General features: G+C 54.5%; 1 protein-coding gene across 1 annotated transcript in view; it reads left to right on the top strand.

The window, feature by feature from the left end:
* Positions 1-9: 9 nt before the first annotated feature.
* The window catches only part of LOC144490414 (chromodomain-helicase-DNA-binding protein 4-like), a gene marked incomplete at its 3' end in the record, with an annotated part of 33,874 nt that continues 7,081 nt past the window's right edge, over positions 10-26,802 (top strand). Inside the window, exons 1-8 of the mRNA XM_078208157.1 lie at positions 10-38; positions 570-703; positions 6,375-6,513; positions 7,597-7,772; positions 7,954-8,208; positions 13,070-13,273; positions 18,284-18,492; positions 22,893-23,024. Of these exons, the coding sequence (XP_078064283.1) occupies positions 620-703; positions 6,375-6,513; positions 7,597-7,772; positions 7,954-8,208; positions 13,070-13,273; positions 18,284-18,492; positions 22,893-23,024 (1,199 nt within the window). The remainder of the gene's footprint in view (positions 39-569; positions 704-6,374; positions 6,514-7,596; positions 7,773-7,953; positions 8,209-13,069; positions 13,274-18,283; positions 18,493-22,892; positions 23,025-26,802) is intronic.

The raw sequence follows: 26,802 nt of genomic DNA, 5'->3' as shown, positions 1-26,802 counted from the left end.
TGCCCCCTCCGCAAGGCCAAGGACCAAGGAGGGCAAAGGTGAGAGGTCGGAGCAGGACTGGGAGGGAGGGAGGGCCAGGGAGGGAGGGCGAGGGAGCGCCAGGCTGGAGTGAGGCCCAGCTATCGCCCTGGGCAACGGTAAAGCCTTGGATGCTGCCCCGGGTTGGAGTGAGGCCTAGTTGTCGCCCTGTGCGACGGAGAGGCCCAGGAGTGGCCCCTGCCCCACAGGGGTGAGGCTCGGGAGTGGCCCCCCGGGGCGGGGGCCGGAATGAGGCCCGGGAGTGGCCCCCCGGGGGGGGGCAGCAGAGTGAGGCCTAGTTGTCGTCCTGGGCAACAATAAGGCCTCGGAGTGGCTCCGAGGGCCAAAGTGAGGCCGATCTGTCTCTCCACCCGCTCGGGGTGGGGGGGGAAGTCGGGGCTGGGAGTTGCCTTCCTGGGGGGGCGGGAGTGAGGCCTGTGTGTCGCCCCCGGCGACGGCGAGGCCCAGGTGTCTCCCGGGCTGGGATGAGGCCAGATTCTGCCTTGACGAAGTTCCGAGGACTAACTTTGCTCCGATCTCTCCCCTCCCAGGTCCGAATGCTCGCCGGAAACCCAAAGGCCCTCGGGCACTGGGCACAGAGATGAAAAAAAAGGCCAAGACCAAGAAAGTGGCGCCCCTAAAAATCAAACTGGGAGGTTTTGGCAGCAAACGCAAGCGTTCTTCGGTGGGTATAAGAAGGGGTGAAGGGCGGATGGTAATAAGGGGGCGCGTTTTCCCGCTTGGGAAGAGAAGGTGGAAAGGACCCGGGGGTCAGAGGGCATGGCGGCCATCTTGGAAGAGGCAATTGTTTAGAAATTTGACACCCCCGCTCTCTTTCTTTGGGCCCTGACTCCCAGTTGGGGGTCAGAGGGCGTGGCGGCCATCTTGGTCATGGCATTAAAAAATACTTTGGCGCTCCCCCTCTCTCTTTGTTCCTCTCTCTTTGTTCCTGCCTCCCAGGTGGAGTTCAGAGGGCATGACGGCCATCTTGGAAATAGCAATTTTTTGAAATATGACGCTCCCTCTCTCTCTCTCTGTCCTTGACTCCCAGCCGGAGGTCAGGGGGTGTGGTAGCCATCTTGGAAATAGCAATTTTTTGAAATATGACACTCCCTCTCTCTCTGTCCTTGACTCCCAGTCGGAGGTCAGAGGGTGTGGGAGCCATCTTGGAAATAGCAATTTTTTGAGATATGACGCTCCCTCTCTCTCTCTTTCTGACTCCCATGTCAGATAAAGGAGGGCACGGTGGCCATCTTAGAAATGGCAATTTTTAGAAATTTGACCCCCCCCCCTGCCCTCTCCCATTGGGCCCTGGCTCCCAGTCGGAGGTCAGAGGGTGTGGCGGCCATCTTGGATATGGCAATCTTTTTGAAATTTGACACTCTCACTCTCTTTCAGGGACCTGGCAAGGGTGGCACAGTGGGTTAGCACTGCTGCCTCACAGCGCCAGGGACCCGGGTTTGATTCCCGGCTTTGGGTCACTGTCCGTGCGGAGTCTGCACGTTCTCCCCGTGTCTGCGTGGGTTTCCTCCGGGTGCTCCGGTTTCCTCCCACAGTCCAAAGACGTGCTGGTTAGGTGGATTGGCCCTGCTAAACGGCCATTGGAGGTGTAGTGGACAGTGAGGAAGGTTTTCAACGCTTGCAGAGGGATTTGGACCAGCTAGAAAAATGGGCTGAAAAATGGCAAATGGAATTTAACGCGGAGAAGTGTGAGATATTGCACTTTGGAAGGACAAACCAAAGTAGAACGTACAGGGTAAATGGTAGGACTCTGAAGAGTGCAGTTGAACAGAGGGATCTGGGAATACAGGTACAGAATTCCCTAAAAGTGGCGTCACAGGTGGATAGGGTCGTAAAGAGTGCCTTTGGTACATTGGCCTTTATAAATCCGAGTATCGAGTATAAAAGTTGGAGTGTTATGGTAAGATTATATAAGACACTGGTGAGGTCGAATTTAGAGTATTGTGTACAGTTTTGGTCACCTAGTTACAGGAAGGATGTAAATAAGGTTGAAAGAGTGCAGAGAAGGTTCACAAGGATGTTGCCGGGACTTGAGAAGCTGAGTTACAGAGAGAGATTGAATCGAAACATAGACAAACTACAGCACAAAACAGGCCCTTCAGCCCCACAAGTTGTGCCGAACATATCCCTACCTTTTAGGCCTACCTATAACCCTCCATCCTATTAAGTCCCATGTACTCATCCAGGAGTCTCTTAAAAGACCCTATTGAGTTCGCCTCCACCACCACTGACGGCAGCCGATTCCACTCGCCCACCACCCTCTGTGTGAAAAACTTACCCCTAACATTTCCCCTGTACCTACCCCCCAGCACCTTAAACCTGTGTCCTCTCGTAGCAGCCATTTCCACCCTGGGAAAAAGCTTCTGAGAGTCCACCCGATCTATGTCTCTCAACATCTTATACACTTCTATTAGGTCTCCTCTCATCCTACGTCTCTCCAAGGAGAAAAGACCAAGCTCCCTCAGCCTATCCTCATAAGGCATGCCACTCAATCCAGGCAACATCCTTGTAAATCTCCTCTGCACCCTTTCAATCTTTTCCACATCCTTCCTGTAATGAGGCGACCAGAACTGAGCACAGTACTCCAAGTGGGGTCTGACGAGGGTCTTATATAGCTGCATCATTATCCCCGGACTCCTAAACTCAATCCCTCGATTGATAAAGGCCAGCACACCATATGCCTTCTTAATCACCTCCTCCACCTGCGGGGCCGATTTTAGAGTCCTATGGACCCGGACCCCAGGGTCCTTCTGATCCTCTACAGGACTGAGAGTCTTTCCCTTAATATTGTACTCCTTCATCCCATTCGACCTGCCAAAATGGACCACTACGCATTTATCTGGGTTGAAGTCCATCTGCCACTTCTCCGCCCAGTCTTGCATCCTATCTATGTCCCTCTGTAACTTCTGACATCCCTCCAGACTATCCACAACCCCACCGACCTTTGTGTCGTCGGCAAACTTACCAACCCATCCCTCCACTTCCTCGTAGGTTAGGACTTTATTCCCTGGAGCGTAGAAGATTGAGGGGAGATTTGATAGAGGTGTATAAGATTTTGATGGGTATAGATAGAGTGAATGCAAGCAGGCTTTTTCCCCTGAGGCTAGGGGAGAAAAAAACCAGAGGACATGGGTTAAGGGTGAATGGAGAAAAGTTTAAAGGGAATATTAGGGGGGCTTCTTCACGCAGAGAGTGGTGGGAGTGTGGAATGAGCTGCCGGATAAAGTGGTAAATGCGGGCTCACTTTTAACATTTAAGAAAAACTTGGACGGGTTCATGGATGAGAGGGGTGTGGAGGGATATGGTCCAAGTGCAGGTCAGTGGGACTAGGCAGAAAAATGGTTCGGCACAGGCAAGAAGGGCCAAAAGGCCTGTTTCTGAGCTGTAATGTTCTATGGTTCTAAATTGCCACTTAGTGTCAGGGGGACGAGCTGGGGTAAATGCATTGGGTTACAGGGATAGGACCTGGGTGGGATAGTGGTCAGTGCAGACTCGTTGGGCTGAATGGCCTCCTCCTGAACTAGAACATAGAACAGTACAGCACAGAACAGGCCCTTCGGCCCACGATGTTGTGCCGAGCTTTATCTGAAACCAAGATCAAGCTATCCCACTCCCTATCATCCTGGTGTGCTCCATGTGCCTATCCAATAACCGCTTAAATGTTCCTAAAGTGTCTGACTCCACTATCACTGCAGGCAGTCCATTCCACACCCCAACCACTCTCTGCGTAAAGAACCTACCTCTGATATCCTTCCTGTTTGATAAGGTTCACCATGGTAGGCTTCTGCAGAAAATGCAGATGTATGGGATTGGGGGTGATCTAGGAAATTGGATCAGGAATTGGCTAGCGGATAGGAAACAGAGGGTGGTGGTTGATAGTAAATATTCATCATGGAGTGCGGTTACAAGTGGTGTACCTCAGGGATCTGTTTTGGGGCCACTGCTGTTTGTAATATTTATTAATGATCTGGATGAGGGTATAGTTGGGTGGATTAGCAAATTTGCTGATGACACCAAAGTCGGTGGTGTGGTAGACAGTGAGGAAGGGTGTCGTAGTTTGCAGGAAGACTTAGACAGGTTGCAAAGTTGGGCCGAGAGGTGGCGGATGGAGTTTAATGCGGAGAAGTGTGAGGTAATTCACTTTGGTAGGAATAACAGATGTGTTGAGTATAGGGCTAACGGGAGGACTTTGAATAGTGTGGAGGAGCAGAGGGATCTAGGTGTATGTGTGCATAGATCCCTGAAAGTTGGGAATCAAGTAGATAAGGTTGTTAAGAAGGCATATGGTGTCTTGGCGTTTATTGGTAGGGGGATTGAATTTAGGAGTCGTAGCGTTATGTTGCAACTGTACACAACTCTGGTGCGGCCGCACTTGGAGTACTGTGTGCAGTTCTGGTCCCCACATTACAGGAAGGATGTGGAGGCTTTGGAGAGGGTGCAGAGGAGGTTTACCAGGATGTTGCCTGGTATGGAGGGGAGATCCTATGAGGAGAGGCTGAGGGATTTGGGATTGTTTTCGCTGGAAAGGCGGCGGCTAAGAGGGGATCTTATTGAAACATATAAGATGATTAGAGGTTTAGATAGGGTGGATAGTGATAGCCTTTTTCCTCTGATGGAGAAATCCAGCACGAGGGGGCATGGCTTTAAATTGAGGGGGGGTAGTTATAGAACCGATGTCAGGGGTAGGTTCTTTACCCAGAGGGTGGTGAGGGATTGGAATGCCCTGCCAGCATCAGTAGTAAATGCGCCTAGTTTGGGGGCGTTTAAGAGATCCGTAGATAGGTTCATGGACGAAAAGAAATTGGTTTAGGTTGGAGGGTCACAGTTTTTTTTTTTAACTGGTCGGTGCAACATCGTGGGCCGAAGGGCCTGTTCTGCGCTGTAATGTTCTATGTTCTATGTTCTATGTATCTCCCACCACGAACCCTATAGTTATGCCCCCTTGTAATAGCTCCATCCACCCGAGGAAATAGTCTTTGAACGTTCACTCTATCTAGCTTGATCTTGGTTTCAGATAAAGCTCGGCACAACATCGTGGGCCGAAGGGCCTGTTCTGTGCTGTACTGTTCTATGTTCTATCCCCGTCATCATTTTATAAACCTCTATTAAGTCTCCCCTCAGCCTCCTCCGCTCCAGAGAGAACAGCCCCAGCTCCCTCAACCTTTCCTCATAAGACCTACCCTCCAAACCAGGCAGCATCCTGGTAAATCTCCTCTGCACTCTTTCCAGCGCTTCCACATCCTTCTTATAGTGAGGTGACCAGAACTGCACACAATATTCCAAATGTGGTCTCACCAAGGTCCTGTACAGTTGCAGCATAACCCCACGGCTCTTAAACTCCAACCCCCTGTTAATAAAAGCTAACACACTATAGGCCTTCTTCACAGCTCTATCCACTTGAGTGGCAACCTTTTAGAGATCTGTGGATATGGACCCCAAGATCTCTCTGTTCCTCCACAGTCTTCAGAACCCTACCTTTGACCCTGTAATCCACATTTAAATTAGTCCTACCAAAATGAATCACCTCACATTTATCAGGGTTAAACTCCATTTGCCATTTTTCGGCCCAGCTTTGCATCCTATCTATGTCTCTTTGCGGCCTACAACACCCCTCCACCTCATCCACTACTCCACCAATCTTGGTGTCATCAGCAAATTTACTGATCCACCCTTCAGTGGGACGAGGCAGAAAAATGAACTGTAGGGATTTTGAATTCTTTGGGCCCAGTCGGAGGGCAGAGGGCATGGCAGCCATCTTGGAAATGACATTTTTTTTTAGAAATTAGATGCTCCCTCTCTCTCTCTCCCCCTGAACCCCGGTCGGAGGTCAGAGGGCATGGTGTCCATCTTGGAAATGGGCATTCTTTTAGAAATCTCAGTCTCTCTCTCTCTGAACCCCGGTCCGAGGGCGTGACGGCCATCTTGGAAATGGCATTGTTTTGTTCGAAATCTCTCTCTCTCTCCCTGAGCCCCGGTTTGACGTCAGAGGGCATGGCGGCCATCTTGGAAGTGGCAATTTTAAGAAATTTGTCACTCCCCCTCCCCCCTCTCTCTCTGCTCCTGAACCCCAAGCCCGGAGGTCGGGGGATGGGAGGCTCGAAGAAGTGGCCACGTTGCTTGGGGAGGGCGGCGGGGAAGAGAGGGTTATTTTTTTGTTCCAGCTCTTGAGGGGAGTGAGGCCCCCCCCATCCCGTTCCTCCCTGCCCCCATGCCTCATTGTGGCCGGGCAAAAGTCAGAGGGTGCCGGCGGCCATTTTGAAACGGCTGCAATGTCTATATTTTGACAGTTCTTTCTCTCTCTCCCTCTCTCCATCCCCCGCGGGCCGGTACCCCAGAGCGAGGAGGATGAACTGGACATGGATTCGGATTTTGACGGGGCCTCCATCAACAGCTTCTCGGTGCCTTCGGACGGTTCGAACAGTCGCAGCAGCCGGGGTCGCAGGAGGGGCAAGGGGCTGAAGAGGAAGAAGCGGGGTAGGTCGGGGGTTAAGGGGCAGGGGGGGTTGAAGGTTGCGGGGTTAAAAAGGGCAGGGGGTTAAGGGTCGCGGGGTTAAAGTTGCAGGGTTAAAAGGGGCAGGGGGTTAAAGGTCGCGGGGTAAAGGGGCAGAGGGGTTAAAGGTCGTGGGGTTAAAAGGGGCAGGGGGTTAAAGGTCGTGGGGTTAAAAAGGGGCAGGGGGTTAAATGTCGCAGGGTTAGAAGGGGCATGTGGGTTAAAGGTCGTGGGGTTAAAAGGGACAGGGGGTTAAAGGTCATGGGGTTAAAAGGGGCAGGGGTGAAAGGTCACGGGTTTAAAGGGAGGGTCAGTGTGAAAAGGTCACGGAGTTAAAGAGGCATTGTCATTTTAACCAACTATCTCTCCCCGCTCTCCCTCCCCATCTCTCTCTCTCTGTCTCTCTCTCTCTCTGTCTCTCTCTCTCTCTCTGTCTCTCTCTCTCTTCTCTGTCTCTCTCTCTCTCTGTCTCTCTCTCTGTCTCTCTCTCTCTCTGTCTCTCTTCTCTCTCTCTGTCTCTGTCTCTCTCTGTCTCTGTCTCTCTCTGTCTCTGTCTCTCTCTGTCTCTGTCTCCCTCTCTCTCTGTCTCTGTCTCTCTCTCCCTCTCTCTCCCTCTCTCTCTGTCTCTGTCTCCCTCTCTCTCCCTCTCTCTCTCTTTTTCTCTCCTTTTTCTCTCTCTCTTTTTCTCTCTCTCTTTTTTCTCTCTCTCTGTCTCTCTCTCTCTCTGTCTCTCTCTCTCTCTGTCTCTCTCTCTCTGTCTCTCTCTGTCTCTCTCTCTCTCTGTCTCTCTCTCTCTCTGTCTCTCTCTCTCTCTCTGTCTCTCTGTCTCTCTCTCTGTCTCTCTCTCTGTCCCTCTCTCTGTCCCTCTCTCTGTCCCTCTCTCTGTCCCTCTCTCTGTCCCTCTCTCTGTCCCTCTCTCTGTCCCTCTCTCTGTCCCTCTCTCTGTCCCTCTCTCTGTCCCTCTCTCTGTCCCTCTCTCTGTCCCTCTCTCTGTCCCTCTCTCTGTCCCTCTCTCTGTCCCTCTCTCTGTCCCTCTCTCTGTCTCTCTCTGTGTCTCCCTCTCACAGCAGTCGGGGATGAAGATGGAGACGGCTATGAGACGGACCACCAGGATTACTGCGAGGTCTGCCAACAAGGGGGGGAGATAATCCTCTGTGACACCTGCCCCCGGGCCTACCACATGGTGTGCCTGGACCCCGAGATGGAGAGGGCACCCGAGGGCAAATGGAGTTGCCCGCACTGCGTGAGTGTGGTTTGTGAGGGGGTTGGGGGGGCAAAGGGCGCCAAGGCCTCAGGCTCCGATTGTGGCCTGCGGGGCCCCGTTGGCCAGGGAGAGGGCGGCGGCGGAGGGGGGGGTGAATGGCGGTGCGCGCTGCCTCTGCAGTCGAATAGCCCCTCTGATTTTTTTTGTTTCTCTCTCGAAGGAGAAAGAAGGTGTCCAATGGGAAGCCAAGGACGAGAACTCGGAGTTGGAGGCGGAGGTAGACGGTGAGCTGGAGGAGGGGGCCCTCGGGGAGCCTGAGGAGGAGGAGGACGACCACATGGAGTTCTGTCGGGTCTGCAAAGATGGCGGCGAGCTGCTCTGCTGCGACGCCTGCCCCTCCTCCTACCACATCCACTGTCTCAACCCCCCTCTTCCGGAGATCCCCAATGGCGAGTGGCTGTGCCCTCGCTGCCTGGTAAGTCACCCCAGAGACTGGCCGCCAGGGCAAGGCCTCAGGCTTCAATCGCGGCCTAGTACCTAGTTAACATCTCCGGCCTGTCGACGTGGAGACGGAGGCCCCTGACTATCAGAAGGGGGCCGCAGGCTTCAATCACGGCCTAGTGCCTAGTTAGCATCATCTCTGGCCTGTCGCTATGGAAACAGAGGCCCTTGACTATTAAATCAAGGCCGCAGGCTTTAATCTCGGCCTAGTATCTAGTTAGTATCATCCCAGGCCTGTTCACCATGGAGACGGAGGTCCTTGGCTATCAGAACAATGCCGCAGGCTTCACTCACGGCCTAGTATCGAGTTAGCATCATGTCAGGCAAGTTGCCCTGGAGACGGAGGCCCTCGGCTATTAAAACATTGAAGCCTCCAGCCTTATCTGCCGAGTACCTAGTTAGTATCATCCCAGGTCTGTTGCTCTGGAGACAGAGGCCCTTGGCTATTAACACAAGGCCACAAGCTTCAATCGCAGCCTAGTGCCCAGTTAGGGCCTTCTCGAGGCTGTGGCCATGGAACGAAGGCCCTCGGCTATCAAAACAAGGCCACAGGCTTTAAGCTCGGCCTAGTACCTGGTTAGCATCATCTCCGGCCTGGTCACCATGGAGACGGAGGTCCTTGGTTATCAAAACAAGGCCGCAGGCTTCAATCTCGGCCTAGTACCTACTTAGCATCATCTCAGGCCTGTTCACCATTGAGACGGAGGTCCTTGGCTATCAAAACAAGGCCTCAGGCTTCAATCTTGGCCTTATACCTAGTTAGCATTATCCCAGGCCTGTTGCCCTGGAGATAGTGGCTCTTGGCTATCAAAACAAGGCCTCAGGCTTCAATCTTGGCCTAATACCTAGTTAGCATTATCCCAAGCCTGTTGCCCTGGAGACAGTGGCTCTTGGCTATCAAAACAAGGCCTCAGGCTTCAATCTCGGCCTAGTACATAGCATCATCCCAGGCGTGTCGCCGTGGAGATAGAGGCCCGTGGCTATTAAAACAAGGCTGGAGGCTTCAATCGCGGCCTGCTACACGACTGGACTGAGACCGCAGCCTCCAAACTCGGCCCAGTGCCCAGATGGTGCCATCTCCTGCCCGTCACCCCCCCTGGCTGCTGGAGTGAGGCTCTGAACCCGACCTGGTGTCAGGTTGGAGTTATCCGGGCTCGCTGGGGCTGGGGGGAGAGAGAGAGGGGGGAGGCCCGTGGCCATGGCAACAAGGCCGCAGGCTCCGAATGCGGCCAAGTTGGCCAACTCTCGGGGCTGGGGACCTAAGGGAAGGCCTCCGTCGCTTGGGGGGGGGGGGAGCGGTTCCTGTGGGATCTTGCTGTGCGCAGGAATGGGAGAATTGCACATAGATGGCTGGAGTTGCGGATAGCGATGAACATTGTCGGGCAATACAGCAGGATAGAGATAGGCTGGAAAATTGGGCGGAGAGGTGGCAGATGGAGTTTAATCCGGATAAATGCGAAGTGATGCATTTTGGAAGAAATAATGTAGGGAGGAGTTATACAATAAATGGCAGAGTCATCAGGAGTATAGAAACACAGAGGGACCTGGGTGTGCAAGTCCACAAATCTTTGAAGGTGGCAACACAGGTGGAGAAGGTGGTGAAGAAGGCATATGGTATGCTTGCCTTTATAGGACGGGGTATAGAGTATAAAAGCTGGAGTCTGATGATGCAGCTGTATAGAACGCTGGTTCGGCCGCATTTGGAGTACTGCGTCCAGTTCTGGTCGCCGCACTACCAGAAGGACGTGGAGGCGTTAGAGAGAGTGCAGAGAAGGTTTACCAGGATTTTGCCTGGTATGGAGGGTCTTAGCTATGAGGAGAGATTGGGTAAACTGGGCTTGTTCTCCCTGGAAAGACGGAGAATGAGGGGAGATCTAATAGTGAATCGTGTGGAGGACGGAGAAGATCTGCAGAGAGATTTGGACAGGCTGAGTGAGTGGGCGAGGATATGGCAAATGGAGTATAACGTTGAGAAATGCGAGGTTATACACTTTGGAGGAAATAATAACAAATGGGATTACTATCTCAATGGAAACAAATTAACACATGCTACCGTGCAAAGGGACCTGGGGGTCCTTGTGCATGAGACGCAAAAGCCCAGTCTGCAGGTACAACAGGTGATCAAGAAGGCAAATGGGATGTTGGCCTATATTGCGAGGGGGATAGAATATAAAAGCAGGGATGTCTTGATGCACCTGTACAGGGCATTGGTGAGGCCGCAGCTGGAATACTGTGTGCAGTATTGGTCCCCTTATATGAGGAAGGATATATTGGCATTGGAGGGAGTGCAGAGAAGGTTCACCAGGTTGATACCGGAGATGAGGGGTTTGGATTATGAGGAGAGGCTGAGGAGATTGGGTTTGTACTCGTTGGAGTTTAGAAGGATGAGGGGGGATCTTATGGAGACTTATAAGATAATGCGGGGGCTGGATAGGGTGGAGGCGGAGAGATTCTTTCCACTTAGTAAGGAAGTTAAAACTAGAGGACACAGCCTCAAAATAAAGGGGGGTCGGTTTAAGACAGAGTTGAGGAGGAACTTCTTCTCCCAGAGGGTGGTGAATCTCTGGAATTCTCTGCCCACTGAGGTGGTGGAGGCTACCTCGCTGAATATGTTTAAAGTGCGGATGGATGGATTCCTGAGCGGTAAGGGAATTAAGGGTTATGGGGATCAGGCGGGTAAGTGGTACTGATCCACGTCAGATCAGCCATGATCTTATTGAATGGCGGGGCAGGCTCGAGGGGCTAGATGGCCTACTCCTGCTCCTGTTTCTTATGTAATAGAGGTGTACAAGATTATGAAGGGGATAGATAGGGTGAACAGTGGGAAGCTTTTTCCCAGGTCGGAGGTGACGATCACGAGGGGTCACGGGCTCAAGCTGAGAGGGGCGAGGTATAACTCAGACATCAGAGGGACGTTTTTTTACACAGAGGGTGGTGGGGGCCTGGAATGCGCTGCCAAGTAGGGTGGTGGAGGCAGGCACGCTGACATCGTTTAAGACTTACCTGGATAGTCACATGAGCAGCCTGGGAATGGAGGGATACAAACGATTGGTCTAGTTGGACCAAGGAGCGGCACAGGCTTGGAGGGCCGAAGGGCCTGTTTCCTGTGCTGTACTGTTCGCTGTTCTATAATTTGGTTTATTATTGTCACATAGAACATTCCAGCGCAGTACAGGCCCTTCGGCCCTCGATGTTGTGCTGACCAGTGGAACCAATCTAAAGCCCCTCGAACCAACACGATTCCAGTATCATCCATCTATCGGGATACAGTGAAAAGTATTGTTTCTTGCGCTCTCTACAGACAAAGCATACCGTTCATAGAGAAGGAAAGGAGAGGGTGCAGAATGTAGTGTCACAGTCACAGCTCGGGGTGCAGAGAAAGATCAACTAAACGCGAGGTCGGTCCATTCAAAAGTCTGACGGCAGCAGGGAACACAAGAACATAAGAAATAGGAGCAGGAGTAGGCCATCTGGCCCCTCGAGCCTGCCCCGCCATTCAACAAGATCATGGCTGATCTGAAGCGGATCAGTTCCACTTACCCGCCTGATCCCCATAACCCCTAATTCCCTTAGCGATCAGGAATCCATCTATCCGTGATTTAAACATATTCAACGAGGAAGCCTCCACCACTTCAGTGGGCAGAGAATTCCAGAGATTCACCACCCTCTGAGAGAAGAAGTTCCCCCTCAACTCTGTTCTGAACCGGCCCCCCCTTATTTTGAGGCTGTGCCATCTAGTTCTAGTTTCCCTTCTAAGTGGAAAGAATCTCTCCATCTCTACCCTATCCAGCCCCTTCATTATCTTACAGGTCTCTATAAGATCCCCCCCTCAGCCTTCTAAATTCCAACGAGTACAAACCCAATCTGCTCAGTCTCTCCTCATAATCAACACCCCTCATCTCCGTTATCAACCTGGTGAACCTTCTCTGCACTCCCTCCAAGGCCAATATATCCTTCCGCAAATAAGGGGACCAAAACTGCACACAGTACTCCAGTTGCGGCCTCACCAGTGCCTTGTACAGTTGCAGCAAGACCTCCCTGCTTTTATATTCTATCCCCCTCGCGATAAAGGCCAACATCCCATTCGCCTTCTTGATCACCTGTTGTACCTGCAGACTGAGTTTTTGCGATTCGTGCACAAGGACCCCCAGGTCCCTCTGCACAGTCGCACGATGTAATTTTTCTCCATTTAAATAATATTCCAGTTTACCATTACTTCTTCCAAAGTGGATAACCTCACATTTGCTGACGTTATATTCCATCTGCCAGATCCTCGCCCACTCGCTCAGCCTATCCAAATCTCTCTGAAGAAGCTGTTCTTGAGTCGGTCGGTCGGTCGGTGACCTCAGACTTTTGTATCTTTTTCCCGACGGAAGAAGGTGGAAGAGAGAATGTCCGGGGTGCGTGGGGGGGGGGTCCTTGATTATGCCGGCTGCTTTTCCCTCCCGAGGCAGCGGGAAGTGTAGACGGAGTCAATGGATGGGAGGCTGGTGATGGATTGGGCTACATTCACGACCCTTTTGTAGTTCCTTGCGGTCTTGGGCAGAGCAGGAGCCCCAGACCAAGCTGTGATACAACCAGAAAGGATGCTTTCTATGGGGCATCTGTAAAAGTTGGTGAGAGTCGTAGCGGACATGCCGAATTTCCTTCGTCTCCTGAGAAAGTAGAGGCGTTGGTGGGGCTTTCTTAACTATAGTGTCGGCGTGGGGGGGACCAGGACAGGTTGTTGGTGATCTGGACACCTAGAAACTTGAAGCGACCTTCCCGACTGATGTCTCTCTCTCTTTCTTTCTTTACTTTCCATCCTCCTTCCCGGCCCTGTGCCCCGTCGACAGTGCCCCCAAATGAAGGGTAAAGTACAACGTATTCTACACTGGAAATGGGGAGACCCACCTTCCCCCACCCCCGTTCCCCGCCCCCCGGATGCGGACCCTGACGCACCCTCGCCCAAGCCCTTGGAGGGCAGGCCGGAACGCCAATTCTTCGCCAAGTGGGTGGGCATGTCGTATTGGCATTGCTCCTGGGTCAGTGAATTACAGGTAAGTGCGTGCAAACCTTGCCCAGACGGATTACGGGTAATGTCGAGGGAGCTCTGTACTGTACCCGTCTCTGGGAGTGCTCGATGCTGACACTGGGTATAAAGTGGGGAGGGGGGTTACACTGTCAGGGTGATGTAGAGGGAGCTCTGTATAGTACCTGTCTCTGGGAGTGCTCGATGCTGACACTGGGTATAAAGTGGGGAGGTGGTTACACTGTCAGGGTAATGTAGAGGGAGCTCTGTATTGTACCTGTCTCTGGGAGTGCTTGATGCTGACACTGGGTATAAAGTGGGGAGGGGGGTTACACTGTCAGGGTGATGTAGAGGGAGCTCTGTATTGTACCTGTCTCTGGGAGTGCTCGATGTTGACACTGGGTATAAAGTGGGGAGGGTGGTTACACTGTCAGGGTAATGTAGAGGGAGCTCTGTATTGTACCGGTCTCTGGGAGAGCTCGATGCTGACACTGGGTATAAAGTGGGGAGGGGGGTTACACTGTCAGGGTAATGTAGAGGGAGCTCTGTATTGTACCTGTCTCTGGGAGAGCTCGATGCTGACACTGGGTATAAAGTGGGGAGGGGGGTTACACTGTCAGGGTAATGTAGAGGGAGCTCTGTATTGTACCCGTCTCTGGGAGTGCTCGATGCTGACACTGGGTATAAAGTGGGGAGGGGGGTTACACTGTCAGGGTGATGTAGAGGGAGCTCTGTATTGTACCGGTCTCTGGGAGTGCTCGATGCTGACACTGGGTATAAAGTGGGGAGGGTGGTTACACTGTCAGGGTGATGTAGAGGGAGCTCTGTATAGTACCTGTCTCTGGGAGTGCTCGATGCTGACACTGGGTATAAAGTGGGGAGGTGGTTACACTGTCAGGGTAATGTAGAGGGAGCTCTGTATTGTACCTGTCTCTGGGAGTGCTTGATGCTGACACTGGGTATAAAGTGGGGAGGGGGGTTACACTGTCAGGGTGATGTAGAGGGAGCTCTGTATTGTACCTGTCTCTGGGAGTGCTCGATGCTGACACTGGGTATAAAGTGGGGAGGTGGTTACACTGTCAGGGTAATGTAGAGGGAGCTCTGTATTGTACCTGTCTCTGGGAGTGCTCGATGCTGACACTGGGTATAAAGTGGGGAGGGGGGTTACACTGTCAGGGTAATGTAGAGGGAGCTCTGTATTGTACCTGTCTCTGGGAGTGCTCGATGCTGACACTGGGTATAAAGTGGGGAGGGGGGTTACACTGTCAGGGTAATGTAGAGGGAGCTCTGTATTGTCCCTGTCTCTGGGAATGCTCGATGCTGACACTGGGTATAAAGTGGGGAGGGGCGTTACACTGTCAGGGTAATGTAGAGGGAGCTCCGTATTGTACCTGTCTCTGGGAGAGCTCGATGCTGACACTGGGTATAAAGTGGGGAGGGGGGTTACACTGTCAGAGTGATGTAGAGGGAGCTCTGTATTGTACCTGTCTCTGGGAGTGCTCGATGCTGACACTGGGTATAAAGTGGGGAGGGGGGTTACACTGTCAGGGTGATGTAGAGGGAGCTCTGTATTGTACCTGTCTCTGTGGGTGCTCGATGCTGACACTGGGTATAAAGTGGGGAGGGGGGTTACACTGTCAGGGTAATGTAGAGGGAGCTCTGTATTGTACCTGTCTCTGTGGGTGCTCGATGCTGACACTGGGTATAAAGTGGGGAGGGGGTTACACTGTCAGGGTGATGTAGAGGGAGCTCTGTATTGTACCTGTCTCTGGGAGTGCTCGATGCTGACACTGGGTATAAAGTGGGGAGGGGGGTTACACTGTCAGGGTGATGTAGAGGGAGCTCTGTATTGTACCTGTCTCTGTGGGTGCTCGATGCTGACACTGGGTATAAAGTGGGGAGGGGGTTACACTGTCAGGGTAATGTAGAGGGAGCTCTGTATTGTACCTGTCTCTGGGAGAGCTCGATGCTGACACTGGGTATAAAGTGGGGAGGGGGGTTACACTGTCAGGGTGATGTAGAGGGAGCTCTGTACTGTACCTGTCTCTGGGAGAGCTCGATGCTGACACTGGGTATAAAGTGGGGAGGGGGGTTACACTGTCAGGGTAATGTAGAGGGAGCTCTGTACTGTACCTGTCTCTGGGAGAGCTCGATGCTGACACTGGGTATAAAGTGGGGAGGGGGGTTACACTGTCAGGGTGATGTAGAGGGAGCTCTGTATTGTGTCTGTCTCTGGGAGTGCTCGATGCTGACACTGGGTATAAAGTGGGGAGGGGGGTTACACTGTCAGGGTGATGTAGAGGGAGCTCTGTATTGTACCTGTCTCTGGGAGAGCTCGATGCTGACACTGGGTATAAAGTGGGGAGGGGGGTTACACTGTCAGGGTGATGTAGAGGGAGCTCTGTATTGTACCTGTCTCTGGGAGTGCTCGATGCTGACACCTAGTATAAAGTGGGGAGGGGTGTTACACTGTCAGGGTAATGTAGAGGGAGCTCTGTATTGTACCTGTCTCTGGGAGTGCTCGATGCTGACACTGGGTATAAAGTGGGGAGGGGGTTACACTGTCAGGGTAATGTAGAGGGAGCTCTGTATTGTACCTGTCTCTGGGAGAGCTCGATGCTGACACTGGGTATAAAGTGGGGAGGGGGGTTACACTGTCAGGGTGATGTAGAGGGAGCTCTGTATTGTACCTGTCACTGGGAGAGCTCGATGCTGACACCTAGTATAAAGTGGGGAGGGGGGTTACACTGTCAGGGTAATGTAGAGGGAGCTCTGTATTGTACCTGTCTCTGGGAGTGCTCGATGCTGACACTGGGTATAAAGTGGGGAGGGGGTTACACTGTCAGGGTGATGTAGAGGGAGCTCTGTATTGTACCTGTCTCTGGGAGTGCTCGATGCTGACACTGGGTATAAAGTGGGGAGGGGGGTTACACTGTCAGGGTAATGTAGAGGGAGCTCTGTATTGTACCTGTCTCTGGGAGTGCTCGATGCTGACACTGGGTATAAAGTGGGGAGGGGGGTTACACTGTCAGGGTAATGTAGAGGGAGCTCTGTGTTGTACCTGTCTCTGGGAGAGCTCGATGCTGACACTGGGTATAAAGTGGGGAGGGGGTTACACTGTCAGGGTGATGTAGAGGGAGCTCTGTATTGTACCTGTCTCTGGGAGGGCTCGATGCTGACACTGGGTATAAAGTGGGGAGGGGGGTTACACTGTCAGGGTAATGTAGAGGGAGCTCTGTATTGTACCGGTCTCTGGGAGAGCTCGATGCTGACACTGGGTATAAAGTGGGGAGGGGGGTTACACTGTCAGGGTAATGTAGAGGGAGCTCTGTATTGTACCTGTCTCTGGGAGTGCTCGATGCTGACACTGGGTATAAAGTGGGGAGGGTGGTTACACTGTCAGGGTGATGTAGAGGGAGCTCTGTATTGTACCTGTCTCTGGGAGTGCTCGATGCTGACACTGGGTATAAAGTGGGGAGGTGGTTACACTGTCAGGGTAATGTAGAGGGAGCTCTGTATTGTACCTGTCTCTGGGAGTGCTTGATGCTGACACTGGGTATAAAGTGGGGAGGGGGGTTACACTGTCAGGGTGATGTAGAGGGAGCTCTGTATTGTACCTGTCTCTGGGAGTGCTCGATGCTGACACTGGGTATAAAGTGGGGAGGTGGTTACACTGTCAGGGTAATGTAGAGGGAGCTCTGTATTGTACCTGTCTCTGGGAGTGCTTGATGCTGACACTGGGTATAAAGTGGGGAGGGGGGTTACACTGTCAGGGTAATGTAGAGGGAGCTCTGTATTGTCCCTGTCTCTGGGAATGCTCGATGCTGACACTGGGTATAAAGTGGGGAGGGGCGTTACACTGTCAGGGTAATGTAGAGGGAGCTCAGTATTGTACCTGTCTCTGGGAGTGCTCGATGCTGACACTGGGTATAAAGTGGGGAGGGGGGTTACACTGTCAGGGTAATGTAGAGGGAGCTCTGTATTGTACCTGTCTCTGGGAGTGCTCGATGCTGACACTGGGTATAAAGTGGGGAGGGGGGTTACACTGTCAGGGTAATGTAGAGGGAGCTCTGTATTGTACCTGTCTCTGGGAGAGCTCGATGCTGACACTGGGTATCAAGTGGGGAGGGGGTTACACTGTCAGGGTAATGTAGAGGGAGCTCTGTATTGTACCTGTCTCTGGGAGTGCTCGATGCTGACACTGGGTATAAAGTGGGGAGGTGGTTACACTGTCAGGGTAATGCAGAGGGAGCTCTGTATTGTACCTGTCTCTGGGAGAGCTCGATGCTGACACTGGGTATAAAGTGGGGAGGGGGTTACACTGTCAGGGTAATGTAGAGGGAGCTCCGTATTGTACCTGTCTCTGGGAGAGCTCGATGCTGACACTGGGTATAAAGTGGGGAGGGGGGTTACACTGTCAGAGTGATGTAGAGGGAGCTCTGTATTGTACCTGTCTCTGGGAGTGCTCGATGCTGACACTGGGTATAAAGTGGGGAGGGGGTTACACTGTCAGAGTGATGTAGAGGGAGCTCTGTATTGTACCTGTCTCTGGGAGTGCTCGATGCTGACACTGGGTATAAAGTGGGGAGGGGGTTACACTGTCAGGGTGATGTAGAGGGAGCTCTGTATTGTACCTGTCTCTGGGAGTGCTCGATGCTGACACTGGGTATAAAGTGGGGAGGGGGGTTACACTGTCAGGGTAATGTAGAGGGAGCTCTGTATTGTACCTGTCTCTGGGAGGGCTCGATGCTGACACTGGGTATAAAGTGGGGAGGGGGGTTACACTGTCAGGGTGATGTAGAGGGAGCTCTGTGTTGTACCTGTCTCTGGGAGTGCTCGATGCTGACACTGGGTATAAAGTGGGGAGGGGGGTTACACTGTCAGGGTGATGTAGAGGGAGCTCTGTATTGTACCTGTCTCTGGGAGTGCTCGATGCTGACACTGGGTATAAAGTGGGGAGGGGGGTTACACTGTCAGGGTAATGTAGAGGGAGCTCTGTATTGTACCTATCTCTCTCTCTCTCTCTCTCCCCCTACAGCTAGAATTGTATTGCTCAGTTATGTTTCGGAACTACCAGCGGAAGACAGACATGGACGAACCTCCGACCTTTGACTACGGGGTAGAGGATGATGGGAAAAGTACCAAACGCAAGAACAAGGACCCCCAGTACGCCCAGCTCGAGGAGCAGTTTTACCGATACGGAATTAAACAGGAGTGGATGATGGTCCATCGCATTCTCAATCACAGGTAACACGCAAAGTACAGAACCGGAACCGACCCTCCCACAGTGCGGCGCTCCCTCAGCACCGACCCTCCCACAGTGCGGCGCTCCCTCAGCACTGACCCTCCCACAGTGCAGCGCTCCCTCAGCACTGACCCTCCCGCAGTGCGGCGCTCCCTCAGCACTGACCCTCCCACAGTGCGGCGCTCCCTCAGCACTGACCCTCCCACAGTGCGGCGCTCCCTCAGCACCGACCCTCCCACAGTGCGGTGCTCCCTCAGCACTGACCCTCCCACAGTGCGGCGCTCCCTCAGCACCGACCCTCCCACAGTGCGGCGCTCCCTCAGCACCGACCCTCCCACAGTGCGTCACTCCCTCAGCACTGACCCTCCCACAGTGCAGCGCTCCCTCAGCACCGACCCTCCCACAGTGCGGCGCTCCCTCAGCACCGACCCTCCCACAGTGCGGCGCTCCCTCAGCACTGACCCACAGTGCGGCGCTCCCTCAGCACTGACCCTCCCACAGTGCGGCGCTCCCTCAGCACTGACCCTCCCACAGTGCGGCGCTCCCTCAGCACCGACCCTCCCACAGTGCGGCACTCCCTCAGCACCGACCCTCCCACAGTGCGGCGCTCCCTCAGCACTGACCCTCCCACAGTGCGGCGCTCCCTCAGCACTGACCCTCCCACAGTGCGGCGCTCCCTCAGCACCGACCCTCCCACAGTGCGGCGCTCCCTCAGCACCGACCCTCCCACAGTGCGGCGCTCCCTCAGCACTGACCCTCCCACAGTGCGGCGCTCCCTCAGCACTGACCCTCCCGCAGTGCGGCGCTCCCTCAGCACTGACCCTCCCGCAGTGCGGCGCTCCCTCAGCACTGACCCTCCCACAGTGCGGCGCTCCCTCAGCACTGACCCTCCCACAGTGCGGCGCTCCCTCAGCACTGACCCTCCCACAGTGCGGCGCTCCCTCAGCACTGACCCTCCCACAGTGCGGCGCTCCCTCAGCACTGACCCTCCCACAGTGCGGCGCTCCCTCAGCACTGACCCTCCCACAGTGCGGCGCTCCCTCAGCGCTGACCCTCCCACAGTGCGGCGCTCCCTCAGCGCTGACCCACCCACAGTGCGGCGCTCCCTCAGCACTGACCCTCCCACAGTGCGGCGCTCCCTCAGCACCGACCCTCCCGCAGTGCGGCACTCCCTCAGCACCGACCCTCCCACAGTGCGGCGCTCCCTCAGCACTGACCCTCCCACAGTGCGGCGCTCCCTCAGCACCGACCCTCCCGCAGTGCGGCACTCCCTCAGCACTGACCCTCCCACAGTGCGGCGCTCCCTCAGCACCGACCCTCCCACAGTGCGGCGCTCCCTCAGCACCGACCCTCCCACAGTGCGGCCCCCGATGCCTCTGATGTTCCTGCTTCCCCCACCTCCTCTGGCAGTGCGTTCCAGGCACCCACCACTCCCTGCGTGGAAATCCTTCCCCCTCTCACCTTGAACCTGCGCCCCCTTGTTATTGACACTTTCCCCTCCCTGGGGAAAAGAGCCTCTGACTATCCACCCTCTCTGTGCCTCTCATCTCTCTGTAGGCCTCTATAGGTCTCCCCTCAGCCTCCGTCTTTCCAGTGAAAACAATCCCAGTTTCCCCAACCTCTCCTCATAGCCAACACCCTCCATACCAGGCAACATCCTGGTAAACCTCCTCTGTACTCTCTCCAAAGCTTCCACATCCTTCTGGTAGTGCGGCGACCAGAACTGGGCGCAGTATTCCAAATGTGGCTGGGTTTTATATGGCTACAAGATGATTTGCCAACTCTCGTACTCAATGCATTTCTTTCTCCATCCCCCACTCTCTCTCTCTCTCTCTCTCTTTCTCCGTCCATCTCTCTCTCTCTCTCTCTGACCCCTCTCTCCCTCTCGCTCCGTCCCCCCCTCTCTCTCTCGCTCCATCCACCCTCTCCCTCTTTCTCTCGCTCCGTCTCCCTCTCTCTCTCGCTCCGTCCCCCCCTCTCTCTCGCTCCGTCTCCCTCTCTCTCTCGCTCCGTCCCCCCCTCTCTCTCTCTCTCGCTCCGTGCCCCCGTTTTCTCTCTCTCTCTCTCTCTCTCTCTCGCTCCGTCCTCCCCCTCTCTCTCCCTCTGTCTCTTGCTCCGTCCCCCCTCTCTCTCTCTCTCGCTCCATCCCCCCCCGCCTCTCTCTCGCTCCGTTCCCCCTCTCGCTCTCTCTCGCTCCGTCTCCCTCCCTCTCTCTCTCGCTCCGTCCCCCTCTCTCTCTCTCTCGCTCCGTCCCCCTCTCTCTCTCTCTCGCTCCGTCCCCCTCTCTCTCTCTCTCTCGCTCCGTCCCCCTCTCTCTCTCTCTCTCGCTCCGTCCCCCCCTCTCTCTCTCGCTCCGTCCCCCTCTCTCTCTCTCTCTCGCTCCGTCCCCCTCTCTCTCTCTCTCGCTCCGTCCCCCTCTCTCTCTCTCTCTCGCTCCGTCCCCCTCTCTCTCTCTCTCGCTCCGTCCCCCTCTCTCTCTCTCTCGCTCCGTCCCCCTCTCTCTCTCTCTCGCTCCGTCCCCCTCTCTCTCTCTCTCGCTCCGTCCCCCTCTCTCTCTCTCTCTCTCGCTCCGTCCCCCTCTCTCTCTCTCGCTCCGTCCCCTCTCTCTCTCTCTCGCTCCGTCCCCCTCTCTCTCTCTCTCGCTCCGTCCCCCTCTCTCTCTCTCTCGCTCCGTCCCCCTCTCTCTCTCTCTCGCTCCGTCCCCCTCTCTCTCTCTCTCGCTCCGTCCCCCTCTCTCTCTCTCTCGCTCCGTCCCCCTCTCTCTCTCTCTCGCTCCGTCCCCCTCTCTCTCTCTCTCGCTCCGTCCCCCTCTCTCTCTCTCTCGCTCCGTCCCCCTCTCTCTCTCTCTCGCTCCGTCCCCCTCTCTCTCTCTCTCGCTCCGTCCCCCTCTCTCTCTCTCTCGCTCCGTCCCCCTCTCTCTCTCTCTCGCTCCGTCCCCCTCTCTCTCTCTCTCGCTCCGTCCCCCTCTCTCTCTCTCTCGCTCCGTCCCCCTCTCTCTCTCTCGCTCCGTCCCCCTCTCTCTCTCTCTCGCTCCGTCCCCCTCTCTCTCTCTCTCGCTCCGTCCCCCTCTCTCTCTCTCTCGCTCCGTCCCCCTCTCTCTCTCTCTCTCTCTCGCTCCTGCCCCCTCTCTCTCTCTCTCTCTCTCTCTCTCTGCCCCCCTCTCTCTCTCTCTCTCTCTGCCCCCTCTCTCTCTCTCTGCCCCCCCTCTCTCTCTCTCTCTCTCTGCCCCCCTCTCTCTCTCTCTCTCTCTTCCTCCCCCCTCTCTCTCTCTCTTGCTCCGTCCCCTCTCTCTCTCTCTCGCTCCGTCCCCCTCTCTCTCTCTCTCGCTCCGTCCCCCTCTCTCTCTCTCTCGCTCCGTCCCCCTCTCTCTCTCTCTCGCTCCGTCCCCCTCTCTCTCTCTCTCGCTCCGTCCCCCTCTCTCTCTCTCTCGCTCCGTCCCCCTCTCTCTCTCTCTCGCTCCGTCCCCCTCTCTCTCTCTCTCGCTCCGTCCCCCTCTCTCTCTCTCTCGCTCCGTCCCCCTCTCTCTCTCTCTCGCTCCGTCCCCCTCTCTCTCTCTCTCGCTCCGTCCCCCTCTCTCTCTCTCTCGCTCCGTCCCCCTCTCTCTCTCTCTCTCTCGCTCCTGCCCCCTCTCTCTCTCTCTCTCTCTCTCTCTGCCCCCCTCTCTCTCTCTCTCTCTCTGCCCCCCTCTCTCTCTCTCTGCCCCCCCCTCTCTCTCTCTCTCTCTCTGCCCCCTCTCTCTCTCTCTCTCTCTCCCTCCCCCCTCTCTCTCTCTCTTGCTCCGTCCCCTCTCTCTCTCTCTCGCTCCGTCCCCCTCTCTCTCTCTCTCGCTCCGTCCCCCTCTCTCTCTCTCTCGCTCCGTCCCCCTCTCTCTCTCTCTCGCTCCGTCCCCCTCTCTCTCTCTCTCTCGCTCCGTCCCCCTCTCTCTCTCGCTCCGTCCCCCCCTCTCTCTCTCTCTCGCTCCGTCCCCCTCTCTCTCTCTCTCGCTCCGTCCCCCTCTCTCTCTCTCTCGCTCCGTCCCCCTCTCTCTCTCTCTCTCGCTCCGTCCCCCCCCCCCTCTCTCTCTCTCTCTCGCTCCGTCCCCCTCTCTCTCGCTCCGTCCCCCCCCCTCTCTCTCTCTCTCTCTCGCTCCGTCCCCCTCTCTCTCTCTCTCTCTCGCTCCTGCCCCCTCTCTCTCTCTCTCTCTCTCTCTCTCTGCCCCCCTCTCTCTCTCTCTCTCTCTCTCGCTCCGTCCCCCCCCTCTCTCTCTCTCTCTCCCTCTCCCTCCCCCTCTCTCTCTCGCTCCGTCCCCTCTCTCTCTCTCTCGCTCCATCTCCCCCCCTCTCCATCTCCCCCCCCCCTCTCTCTCTCTCTCTCTCGCTCCGTCCCCCTCTCTCTCTCTCTCGCTCGCTCCCCCTCTCTGCAGTGTGGATAAGAAAGGAACAGTTCACTATCTGGTGAAGTGGAGGGACCTCCCGTACGATCAGTCATCCTGGGAGAGTGAGGATATGGAAATTCCGGAGTTTGACCTCTACAAGCAGATGTACTGGAATCACCGGTGAGTCACCTGTTTGATTTGATTTATTATTGTCACTGGGATACAGTGAAAAGTATCGTTTCCTGCGCGCTGTACAGACAAAGCATACTGTTCATAGAGAAGGAAAGGAGAGGGTGCAGAATGTAGCGTTACAGTCACAGCTCGGGGTGTAGAGAAAGATCAACTTAATGCGAGGTCGGTCCATTCAAAAGTCTGACAGCAGCAGCAGGGAAGAAGCTGTTCTTGAGTCGGTCGGTACGTGACCTCAGACTTTTGTATCTTTTTCCCGATGGAAGAAGGTGGAAGAGGGAATGTCCGGGGTGCGTGGGGGGGGGGTCCTTGATTATGCCGGCTGCTTTTCCCCCGAGGCAGCGGGAAGTGTAGACGGAGTCAATGGATGGGAGGCTGGTTTGCGTGATGGGACTGGGCTACATTCACGATCCCTTTGTAGTTCCTTGCGGTCTTGGGCAGAGCAGGAGCCCCAGACCAAGCTGTGATACAACCAGAAAGAATGCTTTCTATGGGGCATCTGTAAAAGTTGGTGAGAGTCGTAGCGGACATGCCAAATTTCCTTCGTCTCCTGAGAAAGTAGAGGCGTTGGTGGGGCTTTCTTAACAATAGTGTCGGCGTGGGGGGGACCAGGACAGATTGTTGGTGATCTGGACACCTAAAAACCTGAAGCTCGCGACCCTTTCTGGCTGTAAGGTAGAGAGATATTTCAGCGTGATTTAGACAGGCTGAGTGTGTGGGTAAATGTGAGGTTATCCACTTTGGGTCGGAAGGCAGATTAATAAGAACATAAGAACTAGGAGCAGGAGTCGGCCATCTGGCCCCTCGAGCCTGCTCCGCCTTTCAATAAGATCATGGCTGATCTTTTCGTGGACTCGGGTCCACTTACCCGCCCGCTCACCATAACCCTTAATTCCTTCAAAAATCTATCTATCCTTGCCTTAAAAACATTCAATGAGGGAGCCTCAACTGGGCAGGGAATCCCACAGATTCACAACCCTTTGTGTGAAGAAGTTCCTCCTCAACTCAGTCCCAAATCTGCTCCCCTTTATTTTGAGGCCATGCCCCTAGTTCTAGTTTCACCCGCCAGTGGAAACAACTCCCCTGCTTCTATCTTATCTATTCCCTTCATAATCTTATATGTTTCTATAAGATCCCCCCCTCATTCTTCTGAATTCCAATGAGTATAGCCCCAGTCTACTCAGTCTCTCCCCATAAGCCAACCCTCTCAACTCCGGAATCAACCGAGTGAATCTCCTCTGCACCCCCTCCAGTGCCAGTATAGAAACATAGAAAAACTACAGCACAAAACAGGCCCTTCGGCCCCACAAGTTGTGCCGAACATATCCCTACCTTTTAGGCCTACCTATAACCCTCCATCCTATTAAGCTCCATGTACTCATCCAGGAGTCTCTTAAAAGACCCTATTGAGTTCGCCTCCACCACCACTGACGGCAGCCGATTCCACTCGCCCACCACCCTCTGTGTGAAAAACTTCCCCCTAACATCTCCCCTGTACCTACCCCCCAGCACCTTAAACCTGTGTCCTCTCGTAGCAGCCATTTCCACCCTGGGAAAAAGCCTCTGAGAGTCCACCCGATCTATGCCTCTCAACATCTTATACACCTCTATTAGGTCTCCTCTCATCCTACGTCTCTCCAAGGAGAAAAGACCGAGCTCCCTCAGCCTATCCTCATAAGGCATGCCACTCAATCCAGGCAACATCCTTGTAAATCTCCTCTGCACCCTTTCAATCTTTTCCACATCCTTCCTGTAATGAGGCGACCAGAACTGAGCACAGTACTCCAAGTGGGGTCTGACGAGGGTCTTATATAGCTGCATCATTATCCCCGGACTCCTAAACTCAATCCCTCGATTGATAAAGGCCAGCACACCATACGCCTTCTTAACCACCTCCTCCACCTGCGGGGCCGATTTTAGAGTCCTATGGACCCGGACCCCAAGGTCCTTCTGATCCTCTACAGTACTAAGAGTCTTTCCCTTAATATTGTACTCCTTCATCCCATTTGACCTGCCAAAATGGACCACGACGCATTTATCTGGGTTGAAGTCCATCCGCCACTTCTCCGCCCAGTCTTGCATCCTATCTATGTCCCTCTGTAACTTCCGACATCCCTCCAGACTATCCACAACCCCACCAACCTTCGTGTCGTCGGCAAACTTACCAACCCATCCCTCATCCAGGTCATTTATGAAAATGACAAACAGCAAGGGTCCCAGAACAGATCCCTGGGGCACTCCACTGGTGACCGACCTCCATTTAGAAAAAGACCCATCTATGCCCACTCTCTGCCTCCTTTGGGCAAGCCAGTTCTGGATCCACAGGGCAGCAGCCCCTTGGATCCCATGCCCTCTCACTTTTTTTCTAGAAGCCTTGCATGGGGGACCTTATTGAACGCCTTGCTAAAATCCAGATAAACCACATCTACCGCCTTCCCTTCGTCAATGTGTTTAGTCACATTTTCGAAGAACTCCACCAGGCTCGGAAGGCACGATCCTTTCTCAAGTAAGGAGACCAAAACTGTACACAGTACTCCAGGTGTGGCCTCACCAGCACCTTATACAGCTGCAACATAACCTCGCTGTTTTTAACTTAGTGAATGGGGTGTAAATTGAGAGAGGCGGATACTCAGCGAGACCTTGGTGTCCTCGTGCATCAGTCGCTGAAAGTAAGCGCGCAGGAACAGCAGGCAGTGAGGAAGGCAAACGGTATGTTGGCCTTCATAGCGAGAGGTTTTGAGTATCGGGATAGGGATGTTTTGCTGCAATTGTACAGGGCGTTGGTGAGGCCACACCTGGAGTATTGTGTGCAGTTTTGGTGTCCTTATCTGAGGAAGGATGTCCTTGCTATAGAGGGAGCGCAGCGAAGGTTTACCAGGCTGATTCCTGGGACGGCAGGTCTGTCATACGAGGAGAGACTAAGTGGGTTAGGATTATATTCACTGGAGTTTAGAAGAGAGGGGATCTCATAGAAACTTATAAAATTCTAACAGGGTTAGACAGGGTAGATTCAGAAAGACCACACTAGGAGCACCGTGCACAGTTCCCGTCTCCCTATCCCCTCGGTTAGACCACACTCGGAGCACCGCGCACAGTTCCGGTCTCCCTATCCCCTCGGTTAGACCACACTCGGAGCACCGTGCACAGTTCCGGTCTCCCTATCCCCTCGGTTAGACCACACTCGGAGCACCGTGCACAGTTCCGGTCTCCCTATCCCCTCGGTTAGACCACACTCGGAGCACCGTGCACAGTTCCAGTCTCCCTATCCCCTCGGTTAGATCACACTCGGAGCACCGCGCACAGTTCCGGTCTCCCTATCCCCTCGGTTAGACCACACTCGGAGCACCGCGCACAGTTCCGGTCTCCCTATCCCCTCGGTTAGACCACACTCGGAGCACCGTGCACAGTTCCCATCTCGCTATTCCCTCGGTTAGACCACACTCGGAGCACCGCGCACAGTTCCGGTCTCCCTATTCCCTCGGTTAGACCACACTCGGAGCACCGCGCACAGTTCCGGTCTCCCTATCCCCTCGGTTAGACCCACACTCGGAGCACCGTGCACAGTTCCCATCTCCCTATCCCCTCGGTTAGACCACACTCGGAGCACCGTGCACAGTTCCGGTCTCCCTATCCCCTCGGTTAGACCACACTCGGAGCACCGTGCACAGTTCCGGTCTCCCTATCCCCTCGGTTAGACCACACTCGGAGCACCGTGCACAGTTCCCGTCTCCCTATCCCCTCGGTTAGACCACACTCGGAGCACCGTGCA

The sequence above is a fragment of the Mustelus asterias genome, unplaced genomic scaffold (genome assembly GCF_964213995.1).
Source record: "Mustelus asterias unplaced genomic scaffold, sMusAst1.hap1.1 HAP1_SCAFFOLD_3254, whole genome shotgun sequence".
NCBI lineage: Eukaryota > Metazoa > Chordata > Chondrichthyes > Carcharhiniformes > Triakidae > Mustelus > Mustelus asterias.
The sequence above is the reverse complement of the archived record's forward strand: the minus strand, read 5'-3'. Positions and strand labels throughout refer to the sequence as shown.